The following is a 25,766-nucleotide window of genomic DNA, read 5'->3' as shown; positions in this document are numbered from 1 at the left end:
CCACATGGCTTATACCAAAAAGGCGCTTTTGCTTTTCTCTTTGACACCAAATCCACCGCGGACGTCTCTTTATCTCTCGACACCTGATAAGTGAAATCTGAGTCCTGCTAACATGTGGGGTGACTATTTCAATTTATATTTCCACTGTTCAACCATCGTCCGTTTGAGAATTGATTGCAGCTTAGTAATTTGGAAATTAAAGTTGTTATGTTTGATGATTGCGGGGGCTTGAGCCCCCGCAATCATCAAACATAACAACTAAATAAAAAGGGCTATCATTATAATGAGTTGAATTAATAAAAACAGTTGACAATAGTTGGTAATATTTGGACAATTGGTAATTAGTGTATCCCTGATCACCTCAGCCAGCCTATAGTCAACACACTCTCACTCCCTAAGCATCCAGGTGCGACGCTTGGTCAGGGTCCTGTGGCGTGCAGTTGTGACGCGCCGAGGCTCCTTCAGCTTCATAAACGGACGCAAAGAGCTTTCAACTGATTGCAATGTATTCCCATCGGTGGCGGTATTTGACGCTCAGGGAAGCACCGCATCCATTTATGTCGGCAGCTCTTAAAGGCAATGTGAGCGTCCATTCCCATTGGATAACGGAGAATTGTACACCCGGAAGTAAGTATTCTCCTTACTGTCGATTGATTTTACAGTGATATCTCCACTACTCATCAACTCAAAAACACCAAATTACCTTTGTTAATGAAACGACATTGATAGGTTTAAATTGTGTACAATGCTTTTGTGTTTTTCCCCTTCAATTCTGAGAAACAACTTGTTTTCTCTGAAATGTGGAGCGCCAAAGAGACTACACTACCCACTAGGGTGGCCAGAAACTGACCATGATCAAAATCGATTATTCGGCAGCCCTGGCGAATAATAATCGATTATTCGACCGAGTTTATTTATACAGCACTTTTCAACACAAGGCAAACAATGAAAGACATTAAGAAAATGCCATTTAAAATCAGTCATTAAAAAGAAAAGCTAATAAAATAAACATTAAAAGAAAAAATACATGGAGAAAAGTTACAGTGCAGTCTAAGATATGAATAGTTCAATTCAAAGCAGCGACAAAAAGAAAGTCTTCCGCCTGGATTTAAAAGTAGTAAGAGTTGCAGCGGACCTGCAGGTTTCTGGGAGTTTGTTCCAGATATTTGGAGCATAATAACTGAATGCTGCTTTTCCATGTTTAGTTCTGACTCTGGGGACAGAAAGCTGACCAGTCCCTGAAGACCTGAGAGATCTGGATGTTTCATAATTTAGCAGGAAGTCAGAAATGTATTTTGGGCCTAAACCATTCAAAGCTTTATAAACCAGCAGCAGTATTTTGAAATCTATTCTTTGACACAGGAAGCCAGTGTAAAGACTTCAGAACAGGAGTGATGTGATCCACTTTCTTAGTGTTAGTGAGGACTCGAGCAGCAGCGTTCTGAATCAGCTGCAGCTTTCTAATATATTTTTTAGTGAGACCTGTGAAGACACCATTGCAGTAGTCGAGTCTACTGAAGATAAAAGCATGGACAAGTTTTTCCAAATCCTGCTGTGACATTAGTCTTTTAATCCTAGATATATTATTTAGGTGATAGCAGGCTTATCTAGTAACTGTTTTAATGTGACTGTTGAAACTCAGGTCAGAGTCCATGACTACACCTAGATTTCTGGCTTTATCTGTTGTTTTGAACATTGCAGACTGAAGCTCAGCGCTAACTTTTAAACGTTCTGCCTTGGCTCCAAAAACCATTACCTCAGTTTTATCTTTGTTTAATTGGAGAAAGTTCTGACACATCCAGTCATTGATTTGTTCAATGCACTTACTCAGTGTTTGAATTGGAGCATAGTCTCCTGGTGAAATTGTTACGTACATGTGTGTGTCATCTGCATAGCTATGGTAACTTATTTAGTTGTTTTTCATTATCTGAGCCAGTGGTAGCATGTAGATGTTAAAGAGAAGAGGCCCCAGGATGGAGCCTTGAGGTACCCCACATGTCATATTTGTCAACTCAGATGTGTATTTACCTATAGAAATAAAGTTGTTTCTGTCCTTTAAAGGAATGCTCCACTCATTAGATAATTAATCAAAACTTCAGTATTTAGTGAAACCATACCCTGAAGAAATCAGCGATATTCCCCGGTAAATAATGATTTTATAGCTCTTTTTTATCCAAACCTGTATATTCCGTCAGGCAGCTGCCATTTTGGCCATTTTCAATAGTCACGTGATGGTCGTGACGTCATCCATGCGTTCACTTTGTAAACACACGAAAACATGGCGGAGTATTTGAGTTCGGACTCATCTAAATGATGGCAATACTGACATTCCTGTCTGCTAATGTATTGTCAGGGCCCCAGCAAACATTTTAGAACATTTACTGATTTAAGCTAGAGAATTAAAGCAGTCTGGACAGTCTGAGAAACGTCGCCGGACAATTACAAAGACTAGATAATTCCAAAAGATCCCCATCTACAAAACTTCAAATTCAAATATTTTATTAATTACAGGCAAACAATACAATTGTGTATATCATGTACTGCCCAAATAATATAAAATAAAGTTTTCTAAAAAGGCAAACAATACAACCCCAATGTAGGCCTACTTAGTAGATACAATGATTTTGATTACTAGATATTAGGGGTGTAACGGTACACGTACCCGTACCGAAATTATTCGGTACGGGCCCTTCGGTTCGGTACACGTGTGTACCGAAGTGTACCGAAGTGTACCGAACGAATATAATGTTAAACGTAAAAAATTGAGAACGTGAACAACTTGGAAGTAATCTGAGGTGCTGCATCGCAGCATTCAGAGTAATTTGCTCCCATTGGGCTCATCGCGTCATAGAGCGAGCAAGTCATTTCATTGGATGAGAGGGCATGCTATGACAGCTGGTCAGAGGGATGCGTTCAAATTTAGTCGGTAATTTGAGGAACTGTCGAAAATTAATGGCGAACGCAGATAAAGTTGAGCTCGAAAATCCTCCAGCATCATTGAAGTCTCCGGTTTGGGAACATTTTGGTTTCGCAGTTACGTACAAGGATGACGGACAAAGACAGGTGGACCGAACCAAAGCTGTTTGTCGGCATTGTTCAATTAAAATTGGTTACGCGGCTGGCAATACATCAAACTTGCACACTCTTGAAAAGGCATCACCCGAACGTGAATATAACCGGTACCAAAAGAAAAAAGACTGAAGTGCAAACCCAACTCCCGCTAGCATTTAGCCTCCACCACTCGCAAAAACTTCAGACCGAGCCAAAGCTATTATAAACGCCAAATATCCTTATGTTGCCATGTTAGCAAAGTGCTACCTGGCTGTATCTGCTACCTCTGTCCCTAGCGAGAGGGTTTTCTCCACAGCAGGAGACATTGCTAGTGCCAGCAGATCTGCCCTTTCAGCAGCCATGTGGACAAGTTCATCTTTCTTTAAACAACATGAAAATACAATGACAAGCAAGTCCTAATGTCAAGCTGGCTGCTTAGGTACTAGTACAGTACAGTTCAGTTACAGATTATTTCAGTTCATCGAAATGCTGCACCTTAATGTTCATTTGATTATATTTTGTATTTATTTGAGTGAATATTCACAGTTTAATAATAATTAAAAACCCAAAACTAATAGTTTATGTTTTGTGAGTACTTGTACAGTAAAGTTGAAATACAGATTATTTCAGTTCATCGAAATGCTGCACCTTAATGTTTATTTTATTATATTTTGTATTTATTTGAGTGAATACATTATTCACAGTTTAATAATAATAAAAAAATATATATATATATGTTTTGTTTTGTGAAAAAAAATTCTGCTGTACCGAAAACGTACCGAACCGAACCGTGACCAAAAAACCGAGGTACGTACCGAACCGAAATGTTTGTGAAACGTTACACCCCTACTAGATATGTATGCATGTAGTACCACCCTTGCTAGCGATTCCCTCTCTAGTTTAGCATACTCAGCCTCGTTGTCCCTGGCCCTAGAACCACGATTTTATGGGGCCGGAAAAACTGGGGAAAAGTACCCGCTAGCCGGTACTACGCTATATGGAAAGGCCACCAAAAACTGGCCTGGCCTGGACGCTAAAGGACGTTTAAACGGGGCTACCCGCGCAATGGAAATGTGCCATAACATACCTTATTCTTACTCCTAGCACTACTTCTGGTCCTCCGTCGCTTCACACTTGCAGAGGGCGATTTCTCAACTGGCCGAACTGGTGTCCTGGTCGGTGATGACACCAGAAAGACCGATGGCACTGCATCTCCATTAAGTAATGGTTGTTTAATAAATCCCATTTTATGTTTTATCATACTCTCAGAGTAGTCGTCCGGAAACTTGAAATGGTCGCTGCATACATGCGCCTGTGGATCTTTCGGTTCGGGCCGAGCACATTTCGCTAGCCACTGCCTCCGAACGTACTTCCTACGCTTACCCGTTGGAATAGATGGAACCGAGCATTCCGTGGATTGTTCCTATCTGAATTGTGGCAATGTTTCGCGATACAATGAGGCATATTTCTATAGAATTGAGAGAGTAACTCATATTTCATATTAATGGACTAATTGAACACAGGGGGAGGGGTATTTGGAAAAACAAACAAAAAAAAAAAAAAACTTGTGAAACCTCAGTTACATCGATTTTGTCACTTAATGCTTTGAATGTATTGTGCAACTTGTTACACTAGAGGGGATGTTGAGCATGCATGCTTACTGCTCTACGTGCCACAGCTCTGCTTCATGGAGCGGAGTTGTAGGAGTCTAAAGAGGGAAATTATGATTTATCTGCTGATATTGCATATTATTATTTCATTGGCCCTCTTTTTTTTGTTTTGTGTTGTTTCGGGTGAGGAGAAGGGAGGAAAGTTGGGAATTAAGGGAATGGAGGTAATCTTGCCAAATCGCAATCAGGGTTTACTATATGATATTGTAAATTGTTAAAATATGCATAACTAAGTCCACAAAGTATATTTGGTTTGATACATATGACTAGATTAATTGTTCTCTCATTAAACGTATGCGGTTTTAACTCCAATCTAAAGATTACAAAATGTCTTGATGTCTTCAGTCGAAAAAAGGCTGATATTGCATTTCTTCAAGAAACTCACTTATTAGCTGAAGATATACATACAATTGGGAATAATACTTATAAAGTGGTGGCTTACTCATCTTCAAACAGTAAAACTAAAGGAGTAATCATTTTAATTCGCAATAACTTAAAATTAGATATTGTCAACAAAGGTCAAGATCAAGATGGAAGAATTGCTTATCATCAAGGAGTCATATGCAATAGAAAGATAGCTTTGATCGCATGCATGAGAGTAAGGCATCCTTTATCAAAAGAGTTTACTTTCTTTTCTAAGAGGCATCTTACATTTTCAAAGATAGACTATATTTTAATCTCCTCTAAACTTGTAGATTTAGTTCAAAATACTGAAATATCACATATGTCAATATCAGACCACCACGCCAATGTATGCACCTTTTTTCTCTCTAAGGAGAACAATCGAGCTGCAAGATGGAGATTCAATTTAACATTATTACAAGATTCACAATACTGTCAACAGCTTAAAATCGGCTTAAAAGAGTTTATGTTGTTTAATTATAATTCAGTTAAAGATGTTAGGCATGTATGGAACGCTGTAAAAGGTTATGTTCGAGGCAACGCCATAGCGTACTCCTCAAACCGAAATAGAGAAGAGCTCAAGACAATCGTGGATCTAGAATGTACATTATCATCACTGATTAGAGAACTACAGGAACATTATAATTCAGATAAAGAGATAGCAGTATGCAAAGTTAAAGCTGAACTCAATGCGCTACTTACCAAGAGAGCTACATTTCTGATTCATAGGGTAAGAAACACAGAATATCTAGATGGAAGTAGACCGAGCTCCCTGCTGGCAAGTAAACTCCGAAATAACGAGCAGCTGGCCCAAATATCCTCAATTATGAATAATGATGGCATTGTCCTTTATGATCCAGTTCGTATTAATCATGAATTTGAACAGTTCTATAAACATTTATATACATCTCAAGTACAGACATCAAAGGCAGAGTTAGAAAATGTCTTTGTGGATCTGAATTTACCACATCTATCCCCTGAGGACATTGATCGCTTAGATTGTGAAATAACACTTAAAGAATTATCTGAAGCATTGGAAGACATGAATCTTGGCAAATCCCCTGGTATAGATGGTATCCCTCCGGAATTATATTCCCAGTTTTGGCCTGATTTAGGACCAATATTATTGGAAATGATTCAGGTAGCACATAAAGAAGGACATTTCCAAAAGGACATCAATACAGCTATAATTTCTCTCATACACAAGAAGGGGAAAGACCCAAACTTATGCACAAGTGTTAGACCAATATCACTTATAAATTCAGAAATCAAACTTTATGCAAAAGTAATAGCTCGACGATTGGAGAAAGTTCTTCCGACATTAGTTCATTATGACCAAACAGGCTTTATGAAAAACCGATTCTCATCAGACAATATCAGGAGACGCATGTTATTCATTTTGCAGCAGACATAACATCGCCTTGCGCCGTATTATCAGTTGATGCTGAAAAAGCTTTTGATATGCTAGAATGGCCATTATTGTGGCATACAATGCAAATAATGGGTTTTGGGACAACATTTATGATTATGGTGAAGATCCTATATAATAATCCAAGTGCTATGGTTCTGACAGGCAATCAGTGGTCACCTAGATTTCCAATTCTACGTGGCACACGGCAAGGCTGCCCTGTCTCCGCGCTTCTGTTTGCAATTTCTCTAGAACCGCTTGTACAGAAAATAAGACTATCCAAATAAGTAAAACAGATAGTTGTAAAAGACACAGACCACAACATTTCGTTATATGCGGATGATCTACTACTGTACTTGGACGAGGTACCAACTACGCTTCCTAAGCTGTTAAATATTTTTACCCAATTTAGTTCAATATCTGGTTACAAGATCAATTTGAATAAATCATGTATTTTACCCCTCAATAGTGCCATGGTTGAATTAAACTTAAATACAGAATTGCAGATTGTCCAACAATTTAAGTATTTGGGAATTGATATATATGCCTCATTAGACACAATAGGAGCAAAAAACTACAAAAGAATGTATACAACAATTAAAGATGACCTAACAAAGTGGATTAATATAACAATTTCTTTAGCAGGACGAATTTCAATCATAAAGATGAATGTTCTACCAAGAGTCAATTTCTTAGCTAGTATGTTGCCTTTATCTCCACCAGACGGTTTTTGGGACAAACTTCAGAATAGGATTTCAAAATATATTTGGAAAAACCAATACCCAAGAATCAGATACAAAGTTTGACAATATGACAAAAACAGTGGAGGCCTTAATGTTCCCAATCTCGAGCTCTATTATTATTCCTTCACGCTTCGAGCCTTTACAAACTGGATTGATGAAAGCCCCAATGTACCTTGGATTAAAATTGAAAGAAGTATAGTCTATCCCCTTAAACTTGGTGATGTCTTATTTTCTGCCATGTCGCCATATGACTGTATGCACACATTTGGACCAATTATTGGGCAAGCTGTGAAAGTGTGGAAACATGTGGAGAAATTGTGCAATTGGTCTGTAGATTGGCATAGTAACATACCCATATTTCATAACCTGTTACTACGTATTGGGAAAAAAGCAATCCAATTCCCACAATGGCAAACCCGAGGAATACATTATCTTTCTGACATAACCAACGACAACGGCTTGATGTCCTTCCAAGAATTGAAAGATACGTATAATGTGCCTGGCTCTTCCTTCTTTTTCTATTTACAACTACGTACTGCCATGCGCACATATGGAGTTCCTTGGAATCAACCTCTGCCAACACATCAATTGGTTAAGGTCATATTAAGTCCAAACAGTGTGAGCGGCACTACTTCATATATATATAAAAAACTGCAAGATAAATTAACCGGATATATTGGCATCTCTGCAGTATGGAACGCAGATCTAAAAAATTATACGCAGACTATTGATTGGAAGAGAATATGGAATAATATCTCCTTAACATCGCGTAACCACAATCACCAATTGATAGAGTATAAAATGATACACAGATATTACCTGTCAACCAGAAAATGCTGTCAATTAAGGATGATTCCAAGCCCCATCTGCCTTCTCTGTAACCAAAAAACTATTGGCACATATGTACACATGGTTTATGAATGTACTGCAGTAAGAACGTTCTGGAAACAGGTTATTGACATTGTATCTGAGATTATTGGAGTTCACATACCCTGTCTCCCAAATATTGTATTGTTGAATGATGATTCTTCTCTTGACCTACAGAAACATCAGAAAAGGGTGCTTTTCGCTGGTCTAACAGCAGTCAAAAAAATAATAGTAATATGATGGAAACCCCCACATACCTTATTTATTAAGCAATGGATATCATCCTTCCATGACCTACTAATTTCAGAGCTGTCAATCGCTTCTGCTAATAAGGCTAAGGGGGAAACATTAGAGGCTATTCAAAGAGCTGCTGATCGGGTAATTTCATTCATGTAAATGATGATTGTACATATACGCACACCTTGGTGCAATTGTGGTTTATTAGGAGTTAATCACAATTCAGCTTAAACAGATGAAATGTTATGTGAAAAAAAAAATAAGGAATGAATGTATTTTATGTGGATAAATTGTTATGCTATAAATTGTTATGCTATAAATGGTTATGCTATAATATATATATAATATATAGATGAACTCAGACGATTGCTAAAAAACATCAGGTAGGATTTTCTGTGAAATGGCAAGATGGGTGGGAAGAGGGGGGGACGGGGTGGCATGGGAAAGGGATTCCCCATATATATATTTTTTTTTTCTTTCTTTCTTTCTTTTTTTTTTGTCTATATCATTTGTATCTGTATAAGTCCCTTTTGTGAGGGCAAAAAAAAAAAGAATTGAGAGAGTAACTAGAGTAAATAACATGAACATCAATTTGTCCTCGACACCAAACGCATAGTTTACGTCACTTCCGGTAAAATGGCGCCGCCCACAGGGTTGATGTTATTTCGGTAATTAATCAGTTTAAAATCACTGATAACGTCATCGGATTAAAAAAAAAAAAAAAGACTGGCAGAGACTGGTCTGTTTTATCGGATGATAATTATTTTAAAATGCGTGTCATGAGCATTCCCTCCCTTTAAGTAGGATTCAAACCAATTTAGAACTGTTTCCGAAAGTCCCACCCAGTTTTCCAGTCGGTCTAGTAATATGTTGTGGTCAACAGTGTCAAACGCAGCACTGAGATCTAAAAATACTAACACTGAAGTTCTGCCACTGTCTGTGTTTAAGTGGATGTCATTGAAGACCTTGGTTTGGACGAAAGCCTGACTGGAACACATCCAAACAGTTATTTAAATACAAGAAATTACTCAACTGTTGAAAAACAACTTTTTCAATGATCTTACCTAGAAATGGCAGGTTTGATATGGGCCCGTAATTGTTCATTACTGAAGCATCTAGATTATTCTTTTTTAAGAGCGGTTTAATGACTGCAGTTTTCAGGGCCTGTGGAAAAATACCTGAGTGAAGAGATTTGTTTACTATATGAAGTAGATCTGAGGCCATGCAAGGCAAAACATCTTTGAAATATCCTGTTGGAATAATATCAAGGCAGCAGGAGGAGGATTTCAGAAGTTGAATAATGTCCTCCAGGTTTTTATCATTAATCTGATGGAATTGTGTCATGATGTCTGAATTGATGTTAAGTGGACACAGGGACAACACATTTGCTGTACCTGATACAGTGGCACTGACTGCTTGTCTGATTTTCTGAATTTTGTCAGTGAAAAAGGAGGCAAAATCATTGCAGGCCCTGGTGGATAGAAATTCAGAGGCTACTGACACTGGGGGGTTAGTTAGTCTGTTGACAGTAGCAAGTAAGGCACGTGCGTTGTTTTTGTTTTTGGTAATGATGTCAGATAAGAAAGACTGTCGTGCGTTTTTCAATTCCAAATTATAAAGGCCAAGTCTTTATCAGTTAAAAGAAGTGCTTCAACATAGTTAACATTGCAGGAAAGCAATATATTAGACGTTAAGTACTTTGTCAGGCTTAATATTTATCTGTAGATAGATACCCCCAAAGTTTTTTTCTTATTTGAAAGAAGACCTTAACCTAAAGTATTCTTTAATGTGTTAATAAAGGTTAATTAGTTTGTCTGTTTTGCTAATCCTCATATTAATATCTTTATACATCCAGCACTAAACTGTTTTATTGTAGAGATCACTTACACACAAGTGATCTCTACACACAAGGTAGAGATCACAAGGTACGCACAGCGTACTAATAATAACTTTGTATTATTAGTGTAGGACACTTATGTATGTATAACATCTGAAGATATTTGGTTGTATTCATGTTTTTACATAATTGTACAGGATGTTGCTATACTATTTCTCATGTTTTACTTCTACACATTAATATCTGATTTGTAAAACATCACAGACAGAAAGGTATATCCGTAATTTAATGGTAAGCTATTGAAATTGTGTTGTGATTCCATAGATGTGTCTCCCATCACCCAAATCCCCTGACTATTCTCTCGACTCAGTATTTACATTCTTTAATTCAAAGAAAATCAGTAATATCTTTAAAAACGTGCATTGCGGCTAAAACATCCTATCAGCGAGCTGAGGATCTTTCCTACGTCTGTTTCCGGTATTGTTCCTTTAATGAGAGTTCACATTTATGCTACATTGAAGGGTGGAATTGACTACACATCTTCAGAAACATAATTTGCTTCAGATATAACTCATAGCAAATAAAGTATATAAGTAATACAAAGATAAAACACTGGCATGTAATTTACGTTAGAATAAATAGAATGGTTTTAAATAATAGATGAGTAAAATCTACGTCACTTTTTTTGTATGAATTTATGTTTCATCCAATCACAGAGCTTGTTGACTTATCACGAGGTTTGTCAAAGCGGAAAGGCGTCGTCACAACAATAGCTGGGGATTGTGGGTAGTGTAGTCTCTCCACATTTCAGAGAAAACAAGTTGTTTCTCAGAATTGAAGGGGAAAACACAAAAGCATTGTACACAATTTAAACCTATCAATGTCGTTTAACCTCTTAAGCCCTGAGCCTGTTTTTCAGGTTTCAGGCTCAAAAATGCCACTAATACAACAAAGACTATATCTTCACTTCTAAAAGGGGTAAATTAATAACCATTTCTCTCAAAGCAAGGTTACATCTGTGAGTTGGATGTAGAATTGTCAGAATCAATATAGATGTTTTTATTTTAAAGTAAATTCAGATGGAACACAGTAAAAACATGTAAATTCTAATGTCCGCCTAAAAAAAACCCATTACTTATAGTGAAAACCACCCTTGAATGATGGGCTAGTAGACTAAAAGCTTTAGGAATCCAAACTATAACATATACTAAGTACCCTGTATCAAGATTGATGCAAAACAAGTGAGATTTGACCTTTTTAGAGAGGTTTAGAAAAATAAAGTCCAAGCGGACTCACCTCTGGGTAATCTGGGAACCATCAGTTCCATTTGAACTTTTTCACTGTAAAAATCATTTTATTACTTTGAATTATCACTATAGGTATTCATTCCATCCAAATACAACTGTTGTGAAAAAAAATAAAAAAAATAAAGTAAAACATAGGACTACTCTGTTATCCTCTGAGCCTCTGAATTAGCCCGAGCGAAAAATGCTAACCTATTACTGCACCGAAAATCACTCCTAGCTCCCTTATTACTTATCCTAGCTGCACATCCAACACATTGTTTATGATCGTAAAGACACAGAATCTAACGGTGCCCACCTCAACACTGAAAGATACAAACTCGGGACGTTATCAACAAAAACGTACATCAAAACAAGTGGCGCTAGCGCTAATGTGCTAGGCTAACATGGCTCACCTTCCTCTTTGTCTGGTCTAAACTGGTCTTCAATGGCATTAAAACGATAAAAACGATGATGTAGTTAATCCATAGGTTAATATCCAATGTGGCTGTGTCCCCTGTGAAATGTTCTGATAATCTATAAGCAATAAAACTGCAATTCCGTTATCTGCTGTCCGCTCTGTGCTCCATGCGCTCTGGGTCCTGCAATTCCTGCTTCCTTATGTAATAAACAATAAGTAAAGTCTCCTGCGTAATGTACTTAAGCTGGCTGGCTTTCTTTATACTTTACGCAGGACCATATCTCTGGAACCCATTGGTCGATTTGGGTGATTTACACCTTTTTCTTAACCATTACATCCAATAGAATCGATGAGCAGTTCCCAAATCCACGTAAACATTACCATTGCGGACGTAATAGAGAAGCAAACTTAACATATCTGAAAGTACAAGCCTGGACGGCAAAACTTTATACCCTGTATATTGCCATAAATATGATAATGGATTATCAGTAAACATTTCTACGTGACACAAAGACATTGGATTAACCTTGAGCGGCGTTTTTATTCCGTTGAACACAACTTTTGATCACAAATCAAAAAAGGTAAAACGTATTGTAATATTTTTGAAACGGGATATTGTTTACTTTCTCTTTTCTGGCTGATAGCTCCAGGAATTCGAGGTCGTACAGTGATGACATTACATGTGTGGAATCTGTGGAGTCTCAGCTTTAAATCGTATATCTTGTTTGTGCAGTTAAGATAGTAATAAGGGCATTTCTACAGTGAGTTCTGTGTAAAAAAGCGTTAGCATTAGTTAGCATTTTTTCGCTCAATGCTAATTCAAAGGCTTGGTATTACTCTTGTTTATTTTAGCTAACAATTGTTCTTAATGTCAGTTAGCGGAGTTTCTTACCTTTAAAAGGGTATGAAACATTAATAGTTTCATAAATGTTAAGAAGCCCTGAGACATAGTCTCGTAAAAAAACGGTGGGAGGGGACCTATGGGCTTAAGAGGTTAATTAACAAAGGAAATCTGGTGTTTTTGAGTTGATGAGTAGTGGAGATATCACTGTCAAATCAATCGACAGTAAGGAGAATACTTACGCCGCCGATGGGAATACATTGCAATCAGTTGAAAACTCTTTGCGTCCGTTTATGAAGCTGAAGGAGCCTCGGCGCGTCACAACTGGACGCCACGGGACCCTGACCAAGCGTCGTTCAGGGAGTGAGAGTGTGTTGGCCTAGTGCTGACCATGTGACTCGTGTAAGGCCAAGTTCAGGTGACAGTTCTCCATCTTCTCTCTTTGGCAGGCTAGGGTTGGTAGGCATGTGAGTATATATATATCGATAATGCAATAAAAAGGCTGCCTTCCCATATGGTTTATAAAATATTTGCAAACCATGTATATCATGGTATTGGTATATTTAAATTGTACATGCTTTGGAAATACTGTACTTACTAATAAGCCAAAAATGCAAATACGAAATTTGTATAAACGATACAATCAATGTGCAATCTCTGAGTGTCTCTTCTCTTAAAACAACGCTGCATGTACAATACACACTGGTCAATAACACACACACCTAACACAACATGCAAATAGGCATAAGGTTCACACCATACAGCATGAACACATGCGCATAGCACCCCCAGAGCCTGTGCACACAGTGCACCGCCCGACAGCGGCTGTGATGAGCAGGCAGAAAGGAGAGCCTCTCTGGGCATAAATATGTCCGGCCTTAAGATATACAACTGGCAATTCCATCTCCAGTTGAAGCCTCACCGATTGCTTTTTGCCCCTTCCCTGCAACTCATGCAGGCGTGCAACACACACAGACAGAAACGTGGCCTTGCACATGTGCATGCACGAAACAGGCACATAATACACACACACTGAGGCAGGGGTCAAAGAAGAGATATCAAACCAAATGAAAATGACCTCTCAGTTTAATTGAGGATTATGCAACACATCCATCCATCATACATTGATGCTTTGTGGAGCGGAGCAGCAACCTACACCCAAGGAAGAGGTCTCTGCCTCTTGTATTGTGTGTCTCTACTGGGACATGTTTCCATGCTTTAATATTCAAAAAGCTCTTTATTCTTCTCATACTGCCTGTGCTGCAGCACCTCTTTTCACCCTCTGTCTGAAACCAGAGCCCACTCTGATTGGTAAGCTGGCCAGCTCTGCTGTGATTGGTCCACTGCTTAGAGATGTCCCTCACCTTAGCCTATCAAGTACAATGTGTTGGAGCACTAGCCAATAGAAGCGCAAGTGGTTTGTAGTGATTATTATTATTATTTTATTATTTTAGAGGAGAAAACACAGGAGACGTTACAGGCAGGGGAGGGGGGGTGAGACTACACGCCAAACATAAGTCCACCTTTAGCTTAGCAGTGGTAATGCATAGCTATGCAACGGTGATGTAGTTCGTTCATGAACTATCGTAGTATTTTAATTCTGCCGATTGCATTTACACTTCAAGAATCATAAAAGTGGTGTAAACATAAAATACGATCCTGCTGAACAAAACGTGTTAGTACCATAAATGTTTGTGAACACAGATCTTTTGTTGAGCCCTTGCAATGATAAGTTTCATGTCGGAATACAAACATACGTCTCCACTGCACCACCATTGGGAAAGTAGTTACAAATATATGTTCAAAAAGGCTATTTGTAGAACTGCAATGCAGGGACACTTACATCAGCTGGCAGAACTGTTACTGTGATAAAACTGCATGAACTAAAACCTGCTTTTGCACTATGCAAGGCTGTACAGAAACTATCCTGAAAACACCACACCTGCTCAGTCATGAACTCCTGGCCCACAACTAACATGATCCTAAAGGCGTTTTTTGCTTTATAATTTCTGGATTAGTCAAAGTACATAAACGTGATGATATGACACAGCAAGTGCACATCAAAGCTCTTTATGAAGGCAAAAGCAACTTTAATATCATATGGAAGTTGTAGAGTTTGCTTGAAGCTGAAGTTTCAATATGTTGTTCTCATACAGCGTCAAGTGTTTTGCAAATCTGCCAAAAACACATCGGAAGCAGAAATCCGTTTAAAAAGGCAGCGGTGGAGAAAGCTGACGCACCCTCTCCAATAAACATAGCATGACTAATCCCTCCTCACAAATGACACGGCCTAGTCATCCTGCTCACAATGAACGGTCTCCGTCTACAAGACTTCAAAGCGAAGCGTTTGCCACCATGCAGACTTGAGTGATGGGACTGCGTAGCACACAGGGTTAACCAAACAAGCAATTCCAGCGCAGCAGCATTTGCTAAAAAGCTTGATGGGGCCGGCTAAGCTCCTGTGATTGGCCTTTGTGTGTGAAAGTGACCACTTAAGTGCAATGCAGTCCCTCTTGAGTGCGTTCGGAGGCATAAGCACTTCCTCTGACTTTTCGCCTGCTCGCACTGTGTGTGTGTTTGTGAACGTTCTTCAGAATGTATTGCAGTGTGTGTACATGCTCACTGGTGCATTCGTGGTTGTTTTGCTGTGTGTGCATGTGTGTGTAAAAGTGTGTGTTTTTGAAATGCCCTGCTTCACTTTGGTGCTTTGGTGGTATATTTGTGTAAAAGGAATACTGGAGTTAAGCAGCTTTTGAAAGCGAGATTATTCACAGAATCATTGGTGCCAAACTAAATAAGGTATCTCAATATAATGTGTAATTGCCCACAACAACAGCGCATATTTGAACTCTTAAGCACAATGCTTTTGTCACGCTCCCCCATACATCTTTAAATACCGTTTTACAACTTTATAAACTAAGCATATATATTACTTCCCTCCTTTCAGTTTGATCATTTCCAATCACTGTTTACGGCGAACTGTTAAAAAATATACATGTATTTTTATATTGTATCCATTACTTATTCAACTTCATTGAATGCATTATTTCATGTCTTTGATACTAATTTTGATATGTTACAGCGTGAACTGCTTCTCTATCATGTTTGTGCATGCAACATTAACAACTTGAAACATGATCATTTACAATATAATCAAGAAAAACTCAACAACATTGATCAACTTTGAGCATTAGTTATTTTTCTCAAATTGTGCAGCCTTAGTTTACACCTTTTTTGTTTATGGCTGTTAGCCCTTTTGATACTTGGCAAATGTATCAGAACGATTGATTCAAATTGATTGATAGGATCTTATTCCAATCAAATACCATTGTCCATTCCTACATATATAATCAATGGGTTTTCAACAGGGGGCTTCTGACCCCTAGGGGGCCTTGAGAGACACTGCAGACAAATTGTTTCATGATGAAAGTGTGACTTTATAGGTTTGTTTTAGGGCTGCTCGATTATGGCAAAAATCGTAATGTCGATTATTTGGGTCAATAATTCATATCACGATTATTAAAAACGATTATTTACTTTGAAAAAATCCATTTATTGCAAAAAAAATGTTGAACAATATGTTTTCAACAGTTGATTACCCTGAACTTTAATTCAATTGAAATGTGTTAAATAAAAAAAAAAAATAATAATAATCGTTGCAAGCCTAAATCCTAATTGCGATTAAAATACAATAATTGAGCAGCCCTAGTTTGTTTGTAATATTTTAAAAAGGATACATAGATTGTAGGCCCAGGGGATCTTAGCCTTAAACAGTTTAAAGACCTGCAATAATGTCTCAAATAGTCAAATTCATAGAATGCTGTCCTTTATTGTGTTTTGTCCTTGTATTGGTTTAAAAATTCTTTTGGTTTAAATAATCCTCATAAGGTAATTGTTTTGTAAAATAAGCAAACCTTGCTAGCATTTGGGTGACTACGGATGTATTTTAAGTTGTAGAACAAACTAGAACATCTCAAGAAACCAATGACTTTGAATGGGAATCAGAAGTGGTCAAATGCTAACTCATTTCCGGGTTGTAGGACTCATTCCTGCACCACTCATTAGAGATCCAAGATGTCTTCCTCACTCACATATTTGAACGCTGCCAATGGTAGCTGAGTATTCTTTTCTGGATCCCTAGCTAATTTATAGCTTAAAATAGTAAACGTTCAAATACAGAGTGATGTATTTTAGTACACTTCTTCAATATGTGGTGCTTCGGCCTCCTACCTAACACAACCTAAATACTACGTTAATCCGTTTTGTGTGTATGAGACAGGAAGTGGGATGTGTGTGTCCCATCAGTGAAGGGCGAGTCCTTCAGCACACGGGGTCAGTGCTCTAATCTGAGGAGGTGATGATATTGTGAGGATATTTAATGAGAGGATAAAAGCAGAAGCGAACGGGGGATGAGTATTAGCCTTTTTAGATATCATTAAACATTAATACTGTCAGGGGGCTGGAGCACACTGGGGTGCTTTTCATTGACTTTCATGCTGCGTGCTAATAGACTATCTCCTCTGGGGACCTACACCCACCCCCCCTCGGTATGGTGCTAAATTAAAGCGAATATCAGATTGCCACCCCGCTTTAAAGGATAAGCTTAAAGTGTGTGTGGTGTGTGGTGAGTGTGTGTGTGTTAATTGTAGATTGTGTGAGGTCATGCTCTCCTGCTCTCTTTAGCTCATGATGTATGATGTACGCAGAACCATTGTACAACTATTAAAAGGCCCTGAAGAGACTAGCATATATTAACCCGGTACTTAATCCTGAGCAGCACTTCAAATACTTTACTACACAATGATATTTTGTGAACATTTCCACAGTAATGCTTGAAGTATTTAGAAAAGGACTTTGGCTCAAGTCCTTCTCTCCAGTTATATTATTTATCCATTCATAATTAGTTGAAATGATGTTGTGTGGATTGTTTAGTGTCTATAGACAAAGAGACTTCTCAGTCACTATTTAGAAGCCTGTTTGTGTTCTCTGAATAATGCAGTTCAGAGTTTTCTTAATGATCAATGTGATTAAATTCTTCCTTCAATTTATCGTTTGATCTCTAATAATGTCACAAAGTTGTAAAAATGCCCATCACAGTTTCATTAAACTGATTGTCTTGTTTAATAGGCCAAATATTCAGTTTCTTAATTAATGACATCAAAATGAAGCACAATTAAGAAGAAGTTGGAACCAAGCAATTAGAAAAAAAGACTAATTTGACCTACTATCGAAATATCTGCAATTTAAATACTGACTTGATCAACAGTTTATTTGTTTAAATGTGCACAAATGTACAGTTCATGTGCAGTTCAACTTAAACCGCATGTATCTTGTGAGTCATTATGTACATGTTCACATATTCGGGCCTTCATATGTCAATATAAATATTGTTATTCTATTTTATTGCACCTTTTTTTGTTTAACCTCTTGTGGTAGCTTATATAAATATTGCTATTCCATTTATTTTATCACATTTCTCTTACTTACACTTCTTATGTTTATATACATATTTTTATTCAATGATATTTCATTATAATTGAAAATGTTTTTCCTAAACTCAAGTTTCTATAAATATTTTTATTTTTACGTTATTCGAAAATGGAGCAACTGTCAAAGCCGAATTTCCTCCTGGGATAAATTAAGTATTCTGATTCAGATTATATTAGCTTTTTTAATTTATGTTCTTACAATTACTCAGTATCTCCAAACTAAATGGTGTTTGTCCTATGAAGCACCAACAGAGGGCAGTGGTGCCCTTTGAAAGAAAAGAGGCAGCACGTGCACTCTCCATCCTTGAGTGTGTGTGTGTGTAAATATAATGTACAGCTGGGCGTGGCGGGGAATAGATGACACAGTGGGGGACGGGTATGTGCTGATGTACTGTAGGTAGCTGGTACTGTACAAACCTATAAATCTCACTGACACCAAAGATTAACTAATGATTTTCATTCACAGGAATTCCTCTCCTCCCCTGGAACGCTGTCTGTCAACAACTCAACTGCACAATGTAAGAAACACTACACTGATAGTTTCAGAGTCAGATTTACAAATATTATATTTTGACCTTAATCGAAATGTTCGGTTATTTTCAAAAGCTTTTTTACTCTGATGCTTCGATTCATTTTAAACAGACTGTTCAACAAAAGGATACCCAACATGTAAATATTGGATTGTTCTTTCTTAGTAAGATCCCATGTTCATTACAATGGTGGTCTTACTTGAAGATGAAGTCCATGCTTTCCTTCTGGACAACAATCTCTATTACTTTTTTGTAAAAGTCCCCCTTATCTTCCTCTAGTTTCAAAAGTCTAGTTTGTTGTTTGCGTCTACCGTCTCTGCGTAGAATAACAGTAGCAACAAGAACCTGTGGGCTCACGTGCGCCCCCTTCAGTGCGGCAGAGGTTATGGCTGCCTCCCCTGGTGCTTTTTTCATTGCCGTTGTATGATGAGACCAGCGGGCCTAAATATCATATACGTGAAATAAGTTATTTAGAGACTATGGATGGCGAGGATAAATGTAATAAACGGATCTACAAACATTACATTGGTGACATACAGTGAGATGGTGCAGACATGCGCTTAGGGCCCGCTTTCCAGCCAGTTTCTGTGGGGTGACGCATTCTGAGGTGAGGCAGATCTCATCTGTGCCTCACCTTACCCCACAGTAACTGGCTTGAGCGCACTCACAAAGTGCCCGCGTTAAATTAGTGCCCGCGCTCCAGCCAGTTACTGTGGGCTTACGTGAGGCAGAGCTCGTCCCTGCCTCACTCCTCATCGCTCCCATGTAGTTGTAGCGGAGCTCGGCCAATTTGCTGATTTTGACTATAAAAAGCGATTGGAATCAAACAGAAATCACACTTACAACACAGATCAGTGGAGACATTTTATTATTATTACTATTTAGTTTTTCTTTAGTTGTTTTTCTGTTACATTGGAGTATGACAGGTGAGGCTCTGCCTCCCCTGTCTGCACGTCGCTGGGTCCCATATAGTGCTGCGTACCTGGACTCACATTCAGGTTCAGGTCCGGACTCAAGTCCAGAGGTTCAGGTTCAGGTCCGGACTTATAAGTCCGGACCTGAACCCATGGCTTGTGTCAAGTTGTGTGAGTAACTAAAGTGAACTTATTGTGAGCTAATTATCAATTGAAAATTAACTCATAATCAACTCAAATTCAAACTCGTCAGGTTTATTGTGCTCCCTTCCAACTTGTGTCTACATTTCTCTACAAAGTACAAATGTAAAAAAAACACTGTTTGCCACTTAGTCTACAAATGACTTATGACAGCAACTGCAGTGAACTACTACAAAGTTCAAACATTTATTTAATTTACCAAACTAAAGTAACCAAACAGTCCCTGAGCTGACTGAGCCTAAATCCCTAAAGCGTTGCTGAAAGGTAGAGTAGACTATACGCATTACACTGTTACACACCTACAGTATACACTGTAGTGACTGTACAGTCAGAGTGTACTGTACTGTCTGTACACCATGTCTTTTCTACAACTCTACATGTGTACATTATACAGTATACTACATACATAGTGATGTACATACATACTGTTAGAAATTAAAATCAATGTTGATATGGCGTAATTTTGAATTAAATACACTATTTAATTTAAATCAGTTTTATTCTGAAAAATCCGGAAGTTCACACTATTAACTTAATACCTTTATTCTGAAAATGCTTCACTTCCGGTTAGCATTAGCATGTGGCGAAATGCTACGTTTTCAAACCGTGAATCGAAGGTGAAATGACATGTGGTGTTGTACACTGAGCACACTGGGATTAGCACTCATTTATTGACACTGAATAACGTTTATCAGGGAATGTTTAAATAACCACAGACACCAGAATATACGTAAATGCTAGTTTTTTTGCGAGTCCAAGTACCGGTTCCCGACGTTCCGGTTTTAACCGGACTTGAACCGAAACTTTTTACAAGTCCAGTACCGGTTCGGCGTACCTGTACGCAGCACTAGTCCCATGTCATGGACATTTCTACTGATCATAATTCCATTGTTAAGATCTACTAGAATAGATTTATATTGTGCAATTTTCCAAACTCACATTGGTTTCTCAAACAGCATCTCTGTATAGTATGTGTATTCACTCTCTGTCCTACAAGGCTTGTTGGAGCTCCTGCCCCCCCTTCCCTGTGAGCCCACTGTGCTCTGATTGGTCAGCTCGCCCACTCTGTTCTGATGAGTCCACCACCGTTACAGCGGAACATCAGTGATTAGCAACCAGAACATGACACCAGTAAGGACAAACAGATGAGAATGCTGCGTGGGGTCTGGGTGCCGTGTTGGCGGGACGTTGCACGGCTCGCTGCTGCGAGGAGCGGACAGTGTGAGCTGGGTTCAGTTGGGTATGGGCACGTCACTGTACCCAGGAAGAAAAAGAGAAATGTCCAACGAGGCGTTCTGGGGCAGCACAGACAGGTCTTTTCTGTGTTCGAGTTTTACTCGCTCCAGGGTGCACTTTGAGGGTTTGTGACTGCAGACCGTTTACATGCAGACACGCCTCATAACACAAGGGGACGGGTAATAACCGGAAAAGCATGACATGGGCCCTTTAACCTTCATGCCTTTACTAATAACTAATTCAGTGCTAACAGCAGAGTGAATGGTGTGCCTTCACATATTCAGTGCTGTCTTTAAAGCAGTATTCTCCTTTTCCCCCACAGATACGCTGAAGTCACTCCCACAGTTTATTTGATCTGAGGCGCTTCTGCTAGGCGGGCGCAGCAGAGTAAGTGATGGTGGTGTTGAATTTGATTCAAAAGATTAAACCTCTTTTTTTTTAAACAGCCTGGATCACAATCCATCCAACTTGTATTCATATTTCCACATACTAAACATCATTTCGATGCAAAGGCAGGCCCTCTGATTAATGAAGCAGTGGATAGAATCGATTTACCAAGACGTGTTTCATGTTCAATGTGATATTTCAACAGACAGAAGTCCAGAAGAAAACATAATCTAATGGTTAAGTACAAAGGTACAAAAAAGTACACTATTTACATTCTATGTGTACACCCTGCCCGACTTTTGCTTTGTTGGAAGCACCTTTTTACAGCAACAAGTCTTTGTAAATAAGTCTCTCAGCTTTTATATTTTACACCAGTCCTCTTCGAAAAATGTCCTCACACAATATACATTATGCGGGACATGTCCTTGGCTGAAGTCGATTTGTGTGCTTTTGGTGTTTGTCATGATGAAATGTGAAATTCCTTTCTTTAGCTTTTTGACACCAGAAGGTTTTCTGCAAAAATATGGCTTACAACCTGGAACAAAGGTCCCAAGGTTAGAATACATCTGGATGCTGCAGTGGTATAGCATATAGTGTATAGCGCTCCACTCCACAGCATAATGAGTTCTCCGTTAGATCACCAGTATTCAGCCGACACCTCCTGTTGAAAACTCCCCGTCTTGTTAACCCATTACCCACCTTTCCATGTCTTAACCCTGTGATGTGTTCAGGTGCAGACTTTAGTCTCCCCATCCTGCTGGAAGGCTGCCAGCCACAGGTCACATGACCTGGAAGAAAAAACCTGGGAGACTTTTGGGATCCCTTTTCGGTGAGACACACCTTCTCATTGTTATTGCTAGCACACAATACGAGCAGCATGACTGATGGCGGGTCGCTCTATTTTGAAAGAAAAGCAATGAATGAGTCTCGGTTTGCTTCAGAAAGTATTGATCCTGTACAGAAACACTGTCTTTGCCAAGAAAAACAAACGTATGTATTGATATGGTATACTTATATTCTGTTTTAAAGCGTTTTTGTAGTGCTCCAATTTACTTCCTACTTCATTGTTACCTCTCTTTTCATTGGGCTTTAGCATGGGCTGCTTATCAACCTGAAGGGAAGTCCAAAGGCTGATGAACTGATCTCTGTGTGACACCACGTTGCTCTGGAGTCCTGTATGCCCTGGGATACAACACCCAGCGCACATCTGGTGAGTAAAGACACTCCTTTGAGCGGTCAATGGTAATTGGCTGTTAAAGCGCCACTTTAAGCCTCTAACTGATGAGATGAACTCCTCCATTACAGAGAGGTTCAAGCTAGCACGTTTCCTCAGAAGCTTTATAAAGCTGATGGGGGCTGTGTCACTGGCCTTGATGCGTGAGATTTTGAATACTATCAATGCTATAATGTGAAGAATTTGTGTAGTTGCCCATACGAATGAGAAATGGTTTGTGCTCATGACTGAACATCCAATATTCGCTCATCATTTCTCAAATATTCTCCAACCACTTCTTAATTGTATCTGTTCTGCCTCTCAGTCTCCCTAAATGCTCTGTAAAGAATAAGTACAAGGCATATACTCTATCACTACAACATTGTAGTAGGGCTGCTGATTGCCAACATATAATGCTGACATCATGCAGTTGTCTTTTTTGCATTTGATAAAAAACAAAATTGTTGAACTCACAGATGAAAATATATGTTTCTGTCTGCATTTTAAGTTTGCTCAAGTTGATCGAGGCTGCATTACAAAATGTTTTCAATTAAATGTAAACTAAATGTCTCATTAGACATTTAAATAAAGAAAACGTAGATACAATTCAATCCATTTGACTTGCACCTATCATTTATCAGAAGATATGATCATCTTGTTTCAGAGAGAGAAAGTTAACTATCAAAAAAAAGAAAGTACATAACCAATGTTTCGAGTCCCAGTTTGTGCAGCCTGTAAAACAGGTCAAATGTTTTCTGCTGCACTCTCCAAAGTCTGCCTTTTCATCATTTCCCCACCTTGCTAAATGTTCTCTCAGCAACTTCTTTTTTTGTCAGCATCTATTTGATTTGGATTTTTTCTGCAATTCTTCAACTAAACCCGTTTTTCCTCTTATTTTCATAAATAGTCACCAACTACTGGACTAGGGGTTTAGCTAAAGCAAATAATAATAATAATAATACATGAGACTTGTATAGCGCTTTTCTAGAAACTCAAAGACGCTTTGACAAAGAATAAAACAAAAATAAAGAATACAAAAAACAAAGAAAAATACAAAAAGAGATAGGTAGGGGGGGGGGTGGTCAGTGGTTGAATGCAGTGTTGAACAGGCGGGTGTTGAGTGATGTTTTGAATGCTGTGAGGGAGGAAGAATCTCTGGATTGGGGTAGTGAGCTCCAGAGGGTGGGTGCAGCAACGGAGAAGGCTCTGCCACCCCAGGACTTGAGGTTGGTCCGGGTGGGGGGGGGACAGGAGGTTGGCAGCAGCAGATCGGAGGGAGCGAGTGGGAGTGTGTCTGTGGAGGAGGTCAGTCAGGTAGGATGGGCCAGGTGATGGAGGGCTTTGTGTGTCAAAGGGTTCCTTTCACTTGACCCTTATTGGTTTAGGATCAGATCCTTGGTGTCCAGTTGTGGCTTGGTTTTACGCCTCTTCCTTGCTCATCTCAAGAGTCACTTCTTCGACAACGCCCAGTGTGCTGATCACATTTGAGTTGATATGCATTGCTCTAGGGTTGGACATGTAGATGTCTTCCTGCTTCGGCCTAAGCATCATCTGCTTGTGTGAACAATGTAGTTCCAGTTGATGGGAACAGTTTGACTGATTAAGTCTTCTTGCAAACACAATGTGGTTGCAATGCATTGCACATGTCCTTCAGTGCTCTCTTACATGATGCAATCTATGCTCTGCAGCTGAAGTCCGACAACTCAGGAAGTCGCATGCATTTGATCATGTTTGTACGTATCAGTCTGAACACAAGCACCTCTCTGTCTTGGTTGACATCGCAATGGATCATCCTGTAAAGAAACAGCCTGCTGATGTAGTCGGAGCCAGACATGTAAGAGTACCATTTCCTTTCCTTGTGATGGTCTATCTCTACAATCTATCAGTTTCCCGACACTAACAGTCTGTGGGGAAAGAAGAATGGGGTCCAGCATTCTATGTCGCAGTCAGTGCTTTTCTTCAAAACCTTTTTGTACACAATTTCCAGCATCTCTTTGTGGTAGTAGATCTCTGTGGCAAAACGTTCCATCCTTAAAGTGTCAATTCGTTTCCACCGAGATCCAATTCATACAATTTTCTGTGTGAATCACACAACCGTGTCACAGTAGGGCGAACAAGTCCTCTCTAGCAGCATTTTCTTGTTTGTTCCGAGCCTTATTTTTGTGATGTGTTCTTTATTCAGCATTTCAGCCCCAATGCTCACCAAGTCGCGACAGATATAGCACATGCACTTTGCATCTGCTATCAAAATAGAAAAAAAGGCAAGGTCACTATCTGGTTTGGAAATACATTTGAGAACGGTCATTACAAAGGACGAACCAGTCAACTGAGAATGGAGTTGAGAAGAAGAACACTCATTACTTCGATCAAGAGGAGTTGGTAAGATCTCAAAAGATTCATCAGGACACATCATATTTGTTTGGTTTATTATTAGTTAATGTAATGCAATTAGTCATCAGAAGGGCTATTTACAATTTATTTATCAAAATACAAGAATTGGAGTTAATGTATTTGGTTATTTTCATCTATGACAGACGTCATAATATAAACAATGACAATATAAACAATGACGTAAAGTATGTACGTTTAAATACTTTAGCTTAAGAACTATATTGCATTCATTTGCAGTTTAGCGTGTGTTGTCACATTAAACTGCTGATAATATTTTAAGGGCACGCTCACACGTGTTAAATCAAATTAGCCTCCGGTTCATTACTATTCTAACTAAGTGAGTGAAGGACTGACAAATGTTTTGCTGACGAATGGCGAACAAAATGCAACTCGGTTTAGCAAGAAGATCATCTTTGGTGAACTTTCAGCCAGGTAAATAAATACTTGTGTCAATTACAGCCATCCGCATACGTGTGACTCTGCCCTAGGGCGAAACAGAAACGTATCTCTGTTAGCCAATGACATCATAGGACTCTGCTAGCTATGGCTGCTTACAGCTAGCTGTCACTCCTCCCGAGGACAAAAGAGTAACCTGTTTGTATTAATGAGCACTTGCAATAGTAAAACCAAGCTAGAAATTGAAGT

The 25,766-nt window shown here is 38.9% G+C and overlaps 1 protein-coding gene across 6 annotated transcripts in view; it reads left to right on the top strand.

Annotated features, from left to right (window-relative positions):
- LOC117466700 (poly(rC)-binding protein 3-like) overlaps positions 1–25,766 on the top strand; it is a 114,805-nt gene that overhangs the window by 44,188 nt on the left and 44,851 nt on the right. For 4 of the 6 annotated variants that reach the window (XM_034110099.2, XM_034110098.2, XM_034110097.2 and 1 more), the window contains exons 2-5: positions 18,716–18,767; positions 21,453–21,517; positions 22,249–22,346; positions 22,611–22,727. The exons of 1 other annotated variant lie outside the window; for it this stretch is intronic. In XM_034110099.2, the coding sequence (XP_033965990.1) occupies positions 22,695–22,727 (33 nt within the window). In that variant the 5' untranslated portion in view covers positions 18,716–18,767; positions 21,453–21,517; positions 22,249–22,346; positions 22,611–22,694. The remainder of the gene's footprint in view (positions 1–18,715; positions 18,768–21,452; positions 21,518–22,248; positions 22,347–22,610; positions 22,728–25,766) is intronic. One more of the 6 variants, XM_071207040.1, reaches the window with a different exon arrangement.

This window comes from Pseudochaenichthys georgianus, chromosome 21 (assembly GCF_902827115.2).
Source record: "Pseudochaenichthys georgianus chromosome 21, fPseGeo1.2, whole genome shotgun sequence".
Taxonomy (NCBI): domain Eukaryota; kingdom Metazoa; phylum Chordata; class Actinopteri; order Perciformes; family Channichthyidae; genus Pseudochaenichthys; species Pseudochaenichthys georgianus.
Note: the sequence above shows the minus strand (reverse complement) of the source record. Positions and strands in the feature narration are given on the sequence as shown.